Source organism: Caretta caretta, chromosome 25 (genome assembly GCF_965140235.1).
Source record: "Caretta caretta isolate rCarCar2 chromosome 25, rCarCar1.hap1, whole genome shotgun sequence".
NCBI classification, from domain to species: domain Eukaryota; kingdom Metazoa; phylum Chordata; order Testudines; family Cheloniidae; genus Caretta; species Caretta caretta.
The window spans coordinates 9787632-9802831 of NC_134230.1; the positions used below are offsets into that span (position 1 = coordinate 9787632).

The 15200-nt window shown below is 52.7% G+C and overlaps 1 protein-coding gene across 1 annotated transcript; it reads right to left on the bottom strand.

The window, feature by feature from the left end:
• Positions 1 to 1014: 1014 nt before the first annotated feature.
• Positions 1015 to 13590, bottom strand: PEAK3 (PEAK family member 3). Its single transcript, XM_048831352.2, has 4 exons — positions 13143 to 13590; positions 9090 to 9238; positions 7332 to 8047; positions 1015 to 2155 (listed from the first exon to the last, which is right to left on the bottom strand). Exons 1-4 carry the CDS (start codon positions 13343 to 13345, stop codon positions 1115 to 1117), a joined length of 2109 nt encoding a protein of 702 aa, XP_048687309.2. The 5' UTR covers positions 13346 to 13590; the 3' UTR covers positions 1015 to 1114.
• Between the last annotated feature and the right edge of the window lie 1610 nt (positions 13591 to 15200).

The window sequence follows — 15200 nt, forward strand, 5'->3', positions numbered from 1 at the left end:
GACATGTCATGCAGAGTGCTAATGTCATAAAAAGTAAGAATTTGAATGGACAGCATTTAAGATTCAGCAGGATCCTGTTTTTATTGAAGGTTTCTGCTACAGGGTTGATAAATTTCTCCCTTTGAAATACATCCTCCATGGTAATGATTATGTAACAATCAGTTTTTAATAAGAGTAAGTCTATCAGATGTATCATATTTCTCCTTAATAACATTACCTTTAAGACAAACTGGAGTCTATTTTTTAAACAAAATGACAGAATTAGTGGATGCAGATATGGGGTGGGGAGGAGGATGCTTCCAGGAAGATTTTGTGTCTAAAGGTCAACTCCTGTAACCCTTACTCAGATGACCTGGTGAGTATGTATTGGAACATTTGGCCCTCAGGAAGAAAGTCTTCCCAGAAAAACTCCAGGGAATTTGGTACAAAACATTGCATCATGGACTGAAAACTGGCAGAAGGAGCCTAAACCAAGGGTAGAATACACTGCAGAGTGCACAGTTGTGGGGATTGGTCTACTAGGGAGTTTGGCTCCATCTTATTTTGAACAATCACTAAAGAGTTGGAGGGGCAGGTTAGAGGTGTAAACAGTATGTTTATGAAGTTCCCAGGAACAGGAAGAAGGCGTGAACCTGAAGGGAAGAGGATGGAGAGATTGCACAAAGGGGACCTGGAAAGGGCAGGGATAGGAGTAGTAAACAGCATGAGGTTTATCCTGGAAACACACATGAGAAATACCCCATGGCAGATATTTAGGAGCTGGCTGTGTGAGTCAACGGGAGTAGGACTGGGTCCCTAATGGATGCAAGATGCTGAGCAAGCTGCTCAGTCCCTCTGTGTGTCAGGGAGCGGGGAGGTACATTCCACCCCAGAACTCCACCTGCGGCAGTCCAGCTGTACCTGGCCTCTCTGGCCCTATTCTTAGTCAAAGTGCCACAAACTTTAGAGTAAACAGGACCCAAGTCTTAAAAGTCTACTCTCTCCCCCCTCCCACCCCCCCCCCAGTTAGCTGCATAAAACTCAGGGTGTCTTCTTCTGAAGAATGAAGAGCTGAGATGAATCTTAGGGCCCAGAGAATCTAGGTATTTCATAACTGATGCATAAGCTGTTAAGTCTAATGTGCCCCCGGGCTTTCTAAAGCAAGCAGAATGCTGAGGGTGTGGAGGAGCGTGTGCTCGGGGGTCTCTGTGAAGTACAAACAGCACAGCCACTCTTCCAGCCGTATGGTCACCTCTGCCTCAGACGCCTTCTCTGCAAACTTCAGCAGCAACAGCACCCTTTTAATGGCCGCCCAGTTCCGGAGCAAGACCGGAGTGATTTGGTTCCTGGCAAAGAGCTCCTGGCGTGGTCCCCACAGCAAGACCTGCAGCATGTTCTTTGCTTGTTCGATGGACACACTCCTGTGCGGATCTGGGTGAAGAAGCAGGGTGGCCAGGTTCTGGAGCCCCCCCGAATAGATGGACAGGGCTGGGATGGCAGGGAGGTCACCAATCCTGAGTCCTGAGGGCTTCTCCAAGGGGCTGGGCTGATGCAAGATCTCATAGACCAATATGCCTACCTGGAACCCCTCTGCATTTTGGAAGTGAGCCACAGAGAGCCATTTGGGGGCCATGCTGACTCGGTCTGGATCTTGGGCCGCAGAAGTAGATGTCTTCTTTCCTGTAGCTTTAGAGAAGTTGCTGATGACCAACCTTGGAAGCGACAGCTCTGCAGATGAATCTTTGTCCTGCTGGCCCTGGTGAGGAGATGGACAGTGCACCAAGAGCAGGTTCTCCATGTGAATGTTGTAGTGAGCAACCTTCTGCTGCTTGAGATGCTCTAGCCCTGTACACAACTGCAGCATGAGGAGGCAAGCCAGGCGTTCATAGTGCCCGGGCCTGGAGCTGTGGAGATCTTGTGATCCCTTCACAAAATCAGCCAGGGTTTGATAAGGAACCTCAGGAGAGATGGCCACCTGGGTAAGAGGAGGGGATGCACTGTTGGAAACAGCTTCCTCACATTCTCCAGGACAGAACTGATCTAGCTTCTGAGGCCTTTCCACAGGCATGAGGTCCTTAGGGCGGGAATCAAGGAAGTAGCTAAACACTTGCTGAATGTTGAAATGAGCTTCTACAGACATCTGTACCGAGAGACTGCAGGGATAGGATTTATGGACCTGTTAGGGCAAGAACCAGCAACACATAGTCAGCTGGATGTGATAAAGAGAACACAATCAATCAGTGCAGGCTAGAACATTTCCAGGGTCACACCAGCCAAGTGACTGTTGCAGTCACTTAACACAGTTGTGTGATTCCCAGTTTGCTACAGAATTTGGGGCAGATCTGTTACACACATTGGAGACACCTTGGGGCACAAATTAGGTCTGACATGCTGAATAACACAGGGGGACTATGATGGGGGGACTCCTGTCTCCAGCTAGAAATGGAAAAAAAACAATTAGTCATGCTCTGCAGCTGGAGGGTGATTAACTAATTTGACTTCTGGCCAGAGGGGTGGAGCTAGCTAAGATCCCTTTGGCACTTGGGCCTTTCAAGGAGCTCTGTTGAGAGGAGGAAGGAGTGTTGCCACTCTCTGAGGAAGGCCAGACTTCTCTGTAGAGAGAAACACAGGGAATAAGTAGCTCAGGGTCCTGTGGCTGGGGACCTTGAGATAGGACTTAAACAGGCGGGTGGACCCACAGAGAGTAGCAGCTATAGGCTCCTGTCGGGGAAGTCCTGACCTAGAGCCTACAAGGAGCAGGGAAGATCCCTAGGGGAAGCTGCCAGAGTCCTTGAGGAGGGAAGGCAGTGAGGGAAAGCCTCCTAAGACAAGGAACAACAGAGAAGGAGCTCTGCAGGAGCAGGTTTGGCTCCTCTGGGGAAGGGCCTGAGGTAGGGACAGGAAAGGCAGAACCTGAAAGGACAGGAAGAGTTATTAGTTCAGTCCAGAAGGGAGAAGCCAGAGGTTTGGGAACTCTAAAGGGAGGCTGTGTTAAGCACCAGCTGTGGAGAAGTGCTTGAGAGGAAGGAAGTGTCCCAAGGAAATAGCAGCATGTCTGAAGAAGCACACCCAACTGCTTAATACAGGCAGGTTCCCAGGTGGGGAATCCACAGTAGAGTGGGGGAAGCCTGGGTTCCTCTACCAGCCCCTGAGGAAGGGGGCATGCAAGCCCAGTGTAAGGAATATTGAACCCAAGGTGGGCCTGAAGCCTTGGTCCAAAGGAAGGGCCAAGGAATAGCCTGAGAAGGGGAACTGAAGGTTCCTTTGTATGGGGACATTTTGTGAACTTTCAGTAGGAACTTCTGGATCCCCTGGAAGTTTTTAAACATGTATCTGACCTGGTGGAGGGCCAAGCCATGGAAGATCCAGTGAGCCAGCCGGCAGGAGGTGCTGGAGCCAAGGTTAAAGGCAATGTTACACCCTGACACAAGGGGGTGCCCATTCCCACACCATTACAGGGGCCTTGATCAATCGTAAAGATGTTACCCTCTAGTCCAGTGGTGATTCAAAGGCATTTGCAGCCACTAACCTATTCTTCAAATCCCTGCTCAAGGCTTCCTTCCACAGGGGTACCTTTAGAGCGTAGCCAGCTAATAATGGTTAGGCAGGGGCAAGCTGAGGTGACTGCTCCTGATCTGCTTATCCATTACCTAACAAACAAAAAATGCACACGGGGAGTCTACTAAACTGTGATCTGAGGGTATGTCTACACTGGAATACAAGACCCATGGCAGGAGCGTGGCTGGCCTGGGTCAGTTGACTCTGGCTCACGGGGCTGTAAAAATCTAGTGTAGATGTTTGGGCTGGAGTCCTGGCTCTGGGACACTCCCCTCTCATGCGGTCCCAGAGCTGCAGCTCTAGCCTGAGCCCAAACATCTGTGCAGCAATCTCACAGTCCTGCAGCCTGAGCCTTATGAGCCTGAGTCAGCTCACCCGAGCCTGAGTCAGCTCACCCAAGCCAGCCCCACGTGTTTCACTGCAGTGTAGACATCCCCTTAGAGTCACTCCATCCACACTCCCTCAGCCCCTTCTAGTTGCTGCTTCTCCCTATTCCTACTTGCCCACTTAGTCTGCAAGGCCCAGATCCTCAATGGTATTTAGGCACCTAACTCCCACCGGTGTGGCTGAATTTGGCAGGGGATTAGGAATTGCACAACAGTGTTAATTGATGTGACCCTGGAATATTTCTAGCTTGTACTGATTGCTTTGGGCTTTTTTGTTCTCTGATTTCAATGGCAGTTGGGTGCCCAAATACCTGGTGGAGTTTCGCCTTCCTCTGCAGCATGGAGCACAGGCCACTTGCAGGTTTAAACGAGTGAATGGTGAATCCTCTGTGACTTGGAGTCTTTAAACCATGATTTGAGGACTTCAGTAACTCACCCACTCCTGAAACAGACCCATAACCTCTGGCTAAGTGTGGCCTGCAGTGTGTAAGAGGTCAGACTAGATGACTACGATGGTCCCTGCTGATCTTAAAGTCTATGAGATCTGGGCCTTACAGACTAAATGGACAAGTAGTCACAGGGAGAGAAGCAAATAGATGGGGCGAGGGCGGGTGAATGGAATGACTCCAATCAGATCATGGGTTTTAGTGGACGAATTGTGTGTACACATCAGAGAACAAAATCAACCAGCGCAGGCTAGAAATGTTGCAAGGTCACATCAGCCAATGCAGTGTTGTAATCAATCAACGTTGCTGTGCAATTCCCGGTCCACTGCAGAATTCAGCGAAATCCAGGGGCCTTGGCTGCCTAAATACCTTTAGGTCCTGGTGCTCAAGCTCTTTGGGGCAAGGAATCTCTCTCACTGAGTGTGTACAGGCCTAGCACCAGGGGGCCTCCAAAGGGATGATGATGATAAGATGATGATGATAAGATGCAGCACATGGCCAGCTACCACCCTCATCTCTAATAATATTGGGCTTGGAAGAAACTTGCCTTATGGGAAGGCTAATATTGCCCACTGTGACCTGCTCTGTTGGCTCCAAGCCCCTGGCAAAGTTGCCAGCGCAGCTCGTGGTCAGGCAAAGGTTGGAGGTCCCCAGTCCAGCCTCTGGCTCTGTTAACAACTCCAGCAGAGCATGGGGGTGTGATGGCAGCTGCTGAGCCTGTCAGTCTGTTGATTCCGATCTGGAATTTCCGGTGCCTGTTCCCGCAGTGAAATCCCATCTAGCCCTTCCCTGTTCCTTCTCTGAGCTTAATGGAGAAGAGGAAGAAGTATTGGGGGGGTGGGGCAGGGAGGGCACGTGAACCGAGTTCACTTCATTTCAGGGCTATAAACTTGTGGCCTCAACAGGTGCCACAGATTCCCGGGGTCTGATCTCTCCCTGGTGGAAGCCAGTGTTGTTCCTCCAGGGATGAACTTGGCTTGAGGCAGCTAAGTCAGATGGTAGCTGGCAGGGTGCATGAGACGCAGCAGGGTGAAATCACACTGCAGGAGCTCCCGCCTGCCCCACTGCCCTGATCCCAGCCTTGGGGAGCGTGATGGATGCTTGTGAAACCTTCCTGGTTGTTTCTACTGGGCTGCTGAGAACCTGCGACTTGGCTTGGCCATTAACGCTGGCTAGCAAACCATGGGCTGATATTCCCAGCCCTGGGGTGTTCAGTGGGTGATGGAGGCTGCACTCGGTCTTACTCTACGCTGCTCCCTCGTACTGTTAGACCAGGCTGCGACCCCGTTTTCTCCCGTCAGCCTGCAGGCAGGAGGTGTGACTGCAGTGTGTGTGGACGTACCCAAGCTAGTCGGATCGTGCTAGCTCGCTAACGTTAGCAGGGTAGCTGCCCAAGGAGGATGCCACCTAGGACCCTGGGCATGTACTGGGGGCTAACCTGGGCTACAACCCATGTCACCGTGGCTAGGCTAGAGCTAGCTGGGATACGTCTAACCGTGCTGCAGTCATGCCTCCCAATTGCAGTGTAAACACACCCTGACTACCATTGGTCCAGGCTGCCTTCCAGCTCCTGCTGCTGGCTTGTATCACTGCAGCCTGTCAGGCCAGGTTTTCAAGTGCTCAGTGTCCAGAATTGGGGCTCTACACCCTGAAAACTGGCCCATCATCTGCTGAGTTCTGAGTTGCAGCTCCTCTCGGCTAACCCCAGAGTCCCCGCACTGAGCCCCAAGTCTAGTCATCTTGGTGCCAGTCTCTGCTTTGCCTGGAACCCCCCGTTATCCTGGGTGATGCTCACTCAGGCTGACATGGGGCTGCAGTGGTGAAAGACACCACTGTCCCCCAGGATGGCTGTTAAGTGCTATGGGATTTCCCCCTCCCAGCCCAAGCTGGATCAGCCTGTCTTTGCTGGGAGGAACCGACAAGCCACACCCCTCTACTCTTCACTCTTAACACCCTCTGATGCCCCTTGGAGGCCAAAAACAATGGGCTGGATAACACAACACAGACAACAGTGGACAAAGAAAGTCTGTCGAGGGGGCTGTATGCCTGAGGAGCGTGGGGATTTGGCTCAGCACCCTTTCATCTCTAGTTCAACTCCAGCCCAGGCCAGTTTTGTAACCGAAACTCACCCTGCACTCCTTACTCAGGTAAAACTGCCACTGGGGACGGTGGAAGAAGCTAGCCTTGCTGCCTGGGCTGGACCTATTCTGGGGGTAGAGGCCTTCCCGGGGCACCTTTGCCAAGCAGTACGGACTCCTTCATGTTCCAAAGTTGAAAATCAGGACCATCCATCCACTCATTATGAGGGAAAAGCGTCCATGGTTTTTAGGATCCTTTTGAGAACTGTGTAAAGAACCACTGATGCCTCCCCGAAAGCTCCGGGGAGCATCTCACTGGGTCTTGCTGATACAACACGAGCTTCCGATTGCTCCAGCTGATCTGTTGTTCTTCCGTACTAGGGGCGGCTGCATGACAAGTGGAGCGTGGTTCATCGGCTCCTGCTGCCCCCCCCCAGTGACAAACCGCTGCCAGGCCCCATCACAGCTGACTGCCATGGCAAGGCTGATGAAGTCACTAATAGCGGATTTTCACCATAAAATCAAACAATCACCCTTTCCCCACGGATCGCAAAGCACTTGCACTAGGGTGGGGTCAGAATCGTAACCTCCATTTTAGAGAGGGGGAAACTGAGGCCCAGAGAGGCAGAGATTTGCCCAAGGTCACCCAGTGCATCAGAACCCAACTTTCCTGATACCTAGGCCTACGTCTAACCCAGTAGACCATACTGCCTAATCCCCACACCTCACTAGTAAGGAGCAGCAAAGGATGGGCTCCTTGGGACCAGAAATCTGTTTTTTGTTGAGATTCTCAGACTTTGGGGTGGTGGTGAGCCGCACGGATCAGGGCTACAGGCAGGCTGCCCTGACTCAGATCTTTCCCCATCTCTAATATTTATGGTTACCTTGGCTGCGAATATTTGCTGGGCTTGCTCAGAGGAACAGGAAACACGGTAATACCAGGCGTCTCCTGTTTCACAACATGGCTGCTTGTCTAAGAGCGTGAAATCTGCCCACTTCTTCTTTCCTGCAAGCTCTGCTCTCATCAGCTGCTGCTCCTCCTCCTTTCCGCCCAGGATCTTCTGTGCCCTTGCCGTGAGATGGATCAAAGACACCAGGTGGCACCCCATCACCTTCTCATAGACGTTGGTTGTGCTCTCCAGGTCCTCGAAAAAGTAGACGAGCTCTCCATCAGGAGTAGTGAACGTCAGTTCTTCTGTGGTGATGTGCCTTGGGACAGGGACAGGGACAGGGACAGGGACAGGGTGAGCTTCACACAGGGCGTCCCAGGGCTCAGATGCACCCAGGCTTTCGGACTTAGACAAGTATCTTTTAGGGCCACAGAGAGCTCCTTCCGTTGACTCAGAGTAGCTGCGGCTGCCTCCCTTGCTGTGTGTGGAGACCTCATACAGGGTGTTGTAGACATAATGCGGCGTGGGGAAGGGGGCACTCTTGCACGGGTAGTAGTGATGAGTCTGCATCTCGGGCAAGGACCTGGTTCTGCTGAGCTGCTTTTTTGGCAGGGGTGGAGGGAGAGGATCACTGCTGGCCTCAGAGGGGAGCTTTTCAGGTGACTCCCCTCGGCATGTCTTGGCTGGCACCAAGTGTGCTCGCATTTCTTCTGCAAGGGAATAACAATTACACGCTTACGCAGCCACCACCTCCAGCCTCAAGATGCTTCCTAGGTGCTCAGTGAGTCTGCAAGGACCTACACTGGGCAGCTCCTGTCTACATCCCTGGCCTAGTCACCCACTATCCCCCAACCCCACTAGTCCTTCACCTGGACGCATCTCTGCACCTTCTTCCACACTGCCCCTTCCGTCTGCAATGCACCCTCCAGAGCAACTGCCCATCTCATCTCCACCACCTTCAAATCCATCCTCCACGCTCACTGCTGCCCTCTAGCCTACAAGCCATGGGAGGGGAGGGGAGGGGAGGGGAGGGCCAGGGTTCAGATGGGGGATGGAGGAGCTGTGGAACTGGCGGGGGCCATTTCCAGGGAGGGGGATTGGGAGGCGACACTCAGCTTGCAGGACCTCTCACAGTTAGGGCCAGCATGTTGTGTCCATGTTGACATCCAGCCGACTGAGCCTGTGTCCAGTGGGTTTTGGTTGTACAAATCGGGGGGTTAACTTGCCCCCATTGTTGTTCCACTGACCCTGGGAGAGCAGTTATTGTTCACCCCTCTGCACCTCTCTGGGTACACAAGGCCTAACTCCCCCTGCGCAATCACCAGCCCCACCCTGAGCTTTTCCCCTGGACGTCACTGAAGAACTGACCAGGACTCAGAGCTGGAGGGCTGGAGTGAGAGGGAAGAACCACCACTGCACGGGAGGCCAGATTGTCAAGTGCTCGGTGTAATCCAGTACTTGGTGTGTGTTATGAGCCCTCTGTGCCTGACCCACAGGGGACACGAGTCGCTGACAGGCCCTAACTAAACAGCTTCGGCTCAGGCTATAGCAATGCATGTATTTCTCTCGCGAGGTCCCCGGTTCAATCCCCACCATGTCAGCCAAGAGGGTGGCCATTACACACAGCACCCCACGTTCACCCACTGGGCCAAGCTCTTTGCAAAAACTGGCCAACAGCTGCCAGCTGCACCCAGCTTTGCGTCAGTAAGTCGGTGGCCCAGCTCCCTCTGAGCTCTGCTGGAGGCCACTCACCCACGTTGCTGTAAATGAGATTTCCCTGGGCGCCGTGCTGGGCAGGGCTGCCCGCCCCTGCGCCCTGCATTGCTGAGGGTGGCTCAGCAGAGCCAGGACAGTTGAGCTGAGAGCTGGAGCTTCTCGTTCTTCTGGCTGGGATGATCCCCCTGTAGGGAGGGAAGAGGGAGGTTAGGCCAAATTCCCAGCAAAGTTTCCTCCATTCTCTGCCAGCGAAAGAGAAATAAAGGAAAAGGAGATGTGGGGATGCTTGGGGGCCTCCAATTTGCAAAGGGACCTGGGAAGTTTGCTAGCTTTGCCCATTGTCTGTGCTGCTTCTCTGCAGTAGATGGCAGCATTGCCCCAACGCCAAGGTGGGAGAGGGAATCTCTCTGACTCAGGAGACCTTAAGGTCAGTAAGGGACCATCAGGATCATCTCTTCTCTGACCTCCTGCACATCGCGGGCCACCGCACCTCACCCAGGACCAACCTGTGCCGGTGGAAGAGACAAGCTGCCACGCTGGAGTAAGGGAAGTTGGTCTAATAACAGATATTGCCCCACCTGTCTTTCCTGCTAACATCCATGGCTCCAACAACTCTGCTTAAAGGCTGGGGCTGGGGCGGGACGTTCTCCCACGCAGCTCTTTGCTCTCTCGCTCGTACTCCCTCCATAGGGCGCTGCACTTGTGCGTCCTGATCCACGGTTCTGTTCCCCTCTCCCCCCACTGTGCAGGGGATAATTGTGTGCATATCCAGGGTTGAATCCAGGCCATTAGCAGACCCTGGATGGGTGACCTTGTTTTCTCCTCCGCCCCCTCCCATGGAGGGACACTATGTGGGTGTCGCAGGCTGGGAGCGTACTGAAGGTGGACACATGGGAAGACCCAGTCTCGTCCACACCGTTACAGCAGCACCTGGAGTCAGTGTGCGAGTCGAACTCCTGCCATAGGGAGGGGGGACCAAGATCGGATTGGAGCCCTGAAACAACATGTGACTGGGGACAGGCCCTCATCAGCCTTCCTGTGTGTGTCACACCCAAATTCACACCTGGATCCTGGGGACCAGAGAAATCTAGAGGGCTCTCAATGTCCCAACAAAATACCCAGGTTTGGAGGGGAACCCGGCTATAGAAAATCAGAGTGCGAGAGGAGGGGGCCCTCTGCAGCCTGGGGAGGAGTAGGGCGAAGAAGAGGAAGGAGCGATCTGGGCTGAGAGAGTCCAGGCTCTTCAGGAGGTTGCTAAAGTGAGCGATATACAAGGGGCCAGATCGCTTCCCTGGATCAGAGCCAGAGTCTCTGGCGGTTTCAGTTCCTAGCCCCACCCTGCTGTGGCTGTGTTTATAATTGGGGCCTTATCAAGGAAACTAGCAGTTCGTTGGGTTTTGTTTGTTTTTAAATAAACCCTAAACCCTGCAAACATTTCTCTACGTGCTGGGCCAGATCCACCCCCCCAGGGGAGCCCAGGGAATTCCACCAGGGATCAGGTTTTTCTGAAGCACCTGATGACGGAAGAGCCTTTTAAATGAGTCTCTGTTTGACTCAGGGCTCACCAGGCCACCTCCAAGCTGGTCCCTGACCAGCTCAGGAATTGACTTTCCGTCAGGTAATTGCTGCTGACCCTGCACGGTCTGAGCGTTTTGTGCAAACAGCTCCCACAGGGGGAAGTTTCGAGAGAGGAATTGAAGCGAGATGCTTTCCTAGAGCAGGGGAAGTGCGGTCAGGGCTGTTAAACCACAGAGGGCAATGGCGCTTTTAGCAGCCACCGGCTCCCCATGGGGCTGAGGCTCCCTGCACATTACCCAGTCCTCTTTCTGAAAATGCTCTGTGTGGGGAAAGGGGCAGGTGTCGTGGTGGATGCACACTTTGGGGCAGTTTGTCTAAAGGGGAGAGTGTGGGACGGGGAGCCATTAACTTGAAGCATGATCTTGGACAAATCTCTCCCCTTCTCTTCTTCCCTGCCATGACCCCCCCCCCCCATCTGTGAAATGGTGGGGTGGATACCTGCCCTACCCCCGGGGGGGTGCTTGGGAGAATTGCTGAAGGTTAGTAGAATGGGGCAGAGCAGGGGTTCTCAACCAGGGGTCCGTGAGCAGGATTCAGGGGGTCCGCCAAGCGGGACGAGTGTTAGATTCGCTGAGGCCCAGCGTAGAAAGCCTAAGCCCTGCTGCGCAGGGCTGAACCCGGGGCCCTGAGCCCTGCCACCCGGGGCTGAAGCAGAAGCCTGAGCAACTTCGCTTTACAGGGCCCCCTGTGCCGTGGGGCCCCTGGCAATTGCCCTGCTTGCCACCCCTTCACGCTGGCTCTGGCCGTTACATGCAGAAACCAGTTGTTGTGACACAGGTGGGCCGGGGAGTTTTTGTAGCATGCTGCGGGGGGGGGGAGGGGAAGGGAGGGGGCTCAGAAAGGGAAAGGTTGAGACCCCCCCGGTGTACAGCATTATCTGGGCAGGCTCCTGTTGGTCCGTGTGCCTGCCTGCATGTGGGCAGGCTAGTGTCTGAGGGCCATATACAGTGGTACGGCAGCACTCCTGGATTTGCAAACATTCATGGATACCTCTGTGCACGTGTGTGTATACGACAGGCCTGTGCACACGCACCTCATCCGTGCCCTGTTCCTGCGTGCTACCAGATTTCCTCTGAAAACATTTCTCTCCTGTTTTAGCTGTGCATGTCCCTCAGCAGCTTAGCCCTTCACCTCCATTTAGGGTGACCAGACAACAAATGTGAAAAATCGGGACAGGGGGTTGGAGGTAATAGAAGCCTATATAAGAAAAAGACCCACAAATCAGGACTGTCCGTATAAAATCGGGACATCTGGTCACCCTACCTCCATTTCATCCCAGGTGTTTAACCTCCAGAGGCTGCTGAGCAGGATGCTCAGGGCCTGGGACAGGAGGGGAGGGTGCTTTCTGGGAAATATTAGCCCTGCAGATTCCTTGGGGGGGCTTTGCAGAACCAGGCAGGCCTCAGAGCTTGCCTGAGGAGGATGCTGCTGGAGACAGCAACCTGCTCCTAGTTTATGGGGGTTGCCACCACCTCGTGAGCTGATAAGGAGCTCCCATTAACCACGTTCATTCTAGGATCAAACTCATGTCCCTGGAGTCAAAAGAATGTGGCAGTGATTTTTCAGTCTCCTAACGGATCCTTAGGTCCCTCGTGTCCTGTGCAACAGTGGGCAGGGCTGGCGAAGCTGGGAAGGACGATCTCAAAGGCTCTTAGAAACTCCCCCCCACCCCGACTGTTCAAACTCGACGGTAGACCAGGGACTCAGGGCTTAGTCATGAGCCTCTAGCTCGCCGATTTCAATCCAGGCTGAGTTGGCAGTGTCCAAAGGTAGCTGCTCCAAGAGCTCTGTGATGTGAATTTGGGGGGTTGCCCCCCCAGTGGATGTGTGACCACATCACAAAACTTCCCTGCTGAACTCAGCAAGCCTGAGTTATACAGCACCTAGATTCAGGGATTCAGTTCAGCCCCATCACACAAATCATAGCTAATATGCAACCCAAAACTTCTGTAAGTGCACTTGTGCAAAAGGAGGCGAGTTGTCTCCTGGGATCTATGCCTGCCTCCGCCACTGACTTGCTTTGTGATCCTCAGTAAGTCACTTAACCTCTTTGTGCCTCAGCTTCCCATTGTCTTGACAGTGAGATCAGTTAGCCCGTGGAACAGATTTGGAGTTCACTGGTGCCCAGATGTGGGGTTCAGATTTGGTCTTTTACAGAGAGAGGTGCTAGTCCTAACATTTGGATAAAGGGTGGGAGCTGGAATTTGACAACCCCAAAGTTTAGGGATATTTGAGTCTGAGGTTCTGGTGCACACCCCTCTCTGGTCTTTTCCATCTCTAATCCTTTGTGATCTCACTGCAAATACCTTTCTTCTCCCTTCCTTCTGCTTCTCTGCTGTTATTGATTCGTGAAGTTATTCCGAATGCAGTGATCAGGGGAAATTCCCAGGGCGTTGCTATGTGGGAGATCAGACTAGATTATCATAACGGTCCCCTCTGGCCTTGAAAATCTACAAATCAACTTTGGGACCTGGGCCTCAGAAGCATTAGTACAGTAGGAAAGTCTGTTACCTTTGTGTTTTCCCTGGGAGAGGCGGGGGTGCTACTGGTTCAGACTCCGGCATGTCCTTCCTTTCCAAAACCATCCTCGTACTGAGTGCATCATCTCGTCGGCCAGTGCTCTGATTCCCATCACTTTCTCTTCCTGGGCCAGCCACGGGCTTGTGACTCGTTTGCTGGGGGAGCAGGAGAGGGGCCGTGGGGCTATCAGACATCGGGAGGGTTTTCCAGCTGTGACAGAACCCTCAGTGCAGGGAGAGGTGGCCCTGGAGGCTGGGGCAGCAGTGGGGAAGGGGCTCTCACAGCACTTCGTGTAACCACAGCGCTTCCAGGAGGATGTTCTTTCAAACTAGCTTTCAAAACCTCTTGCAGGGCTAAACTAAGCCGTGAGTTAAACTCAACCTTGGTGTCGCTGTGAGGGTGACGGAATTACACCAGGAACAAATATGTCCCCACTGGTTTACATTTCCTTCCTTATCTGTGTTCCCTGCGACACCATACGCTGTTATAAACGGACAGTGTTACAAAGCTACTGTATAGGAGGGCAGTTTGTTTATTGCTTGGCTTTCACTCGCTGTGGACAGTGGAAGCCAGCTGGTTAGTTTCTGTTTCTGATTCTCTCACAGTAGCGGTTCCCAGCACTGCAGGGGAAGACTTAATGGTTTTTAATACGTTATTTTAAAAAATTCTGCATGTTTTTTTCTTATGTTAGGAATATCGAGTTTTGTCTTCCCTGTGTTTGATGGAGATCCATGATGGGGTGTCCACCCCGCACAAGGCCTGAAGGGGTAAAGGTGGCTAGGTGAGTCAATTAATCCCCGAGGCTGTACCTGGAGGAGGAGCCAGGGTGTAACGAGGGCTAATTAAAGAGGAAGTGCAGCTGGACAGGGACAGGAGGGGTCTGTATAAAGCCCAGTAGCTGAGAGAAGAAGGGGGCTGCAGAGAGAGACAGCAGTTGCTGTCAGCATGAGAAGGCAAGGTAGGAAGTAGGCCAGATACAACTGTGCAGACCTTGACTGTTAGTTGTAGAGTTCCTGGGCTGGAAAGCAGTGTAAAGGGCACCTGTGAATCCCTACTAGCCACTGGGAAGTGAAACCATTAAGCAGGAAGTGAAAGAGAAGACTGCCTGGGACAGTCCAGGGCGTCCAGAGAGACTTGGATACCTGCGACTTCCTCTGAAGGGGAAAACCACAGCGACCTGGCCAGAGGGCCAAGCCATGAAACGGGAGCAGCTGAGTCCCGAGAGAGCGACGGAGTGCAACTGCAGGAAGGGGCGGCCGCCAGGCAGAGCTAATCCCAGCTGCGACCAGAAGGAGGCGCTGCAGCTGTGAGTAGAGCACTTCATGACAAGATCTCCATGGAGGACTAGAGATCTGGACTGGAAGCTAAACTGGCATTTTGGGGAGGTGTTGAATCTTTAACAAAGATATCCTTTCTCACAAGTGTTCCCAGCTATTAGAGTTAAATAGCTGTCAACAGAAACATCTGACTAAAAATTCCTCCCGAGACAAATTGTGTTTTAACATGTTAGCTACCTCTTCACACAACAGGGAGTTGTGGTCAGTGAGTCAAATGCTGCACCTGGATTTAATAAGGGGCTGGATAATTGTAGGCACAGGAATAGCAATTGAAGATAAAGATCTTGTGCCCCAGTGCAGATGTGGATCAGTTGTAGGGGTCAGCACTAGAAAATGCACCCAAGGGAACAATCCCTGCATTGCTCCCAGGGACAAGGACTGGATGGTCTATTAGCTCTCTTCACCTGTAACGTCTGTGGTGGGAACATGGGCCTTGCTACGCTAGATCAGACCAGGGGTCCATCTAGCCCACGAGCAGCCTGTTTCCAACAGTGATCCATACCAGGTGCTTCAGAGGAAGGTGCAAGAAATTATAAAGGTGGGATGGTAATGGAATAGCTGGCCCATAGAAGAAGCTTATTCCTAGTCCCCACAGTTAGAGGTGGCTTTCTGCCCTGAAGCATGAGCATTTATAGTCCCTCCAAACTGCTATCAGTGGACCTAGATGTCTTCATTTTCTGTAACACAAGTCTAATTCTTTTTTTGGATCCTG

Coding starts and splice junctions, on each gene's coding strand:
- PEAK3 (XM_048831352.2), bottom strand. CDS start 13,345: ATGTCTGATAGCCCCACGGCCCCTCTCCTGCTCCCCCAGCAAACGAGT. Junction 9,239..13,142: donor CTCCCAGGGAAAACACAAAG/GTAACAGACTTT, acceptor CCCTCCCTACAG/GGGGATCATCCCAGCCAGAA. Junction 2,156..7,331: donor AGCAAATATTCGCAGCCAAG/GTAACCATAAAT, acceptor TTGCCCTAACAG/GTCCATAAATCCTATCCCTG.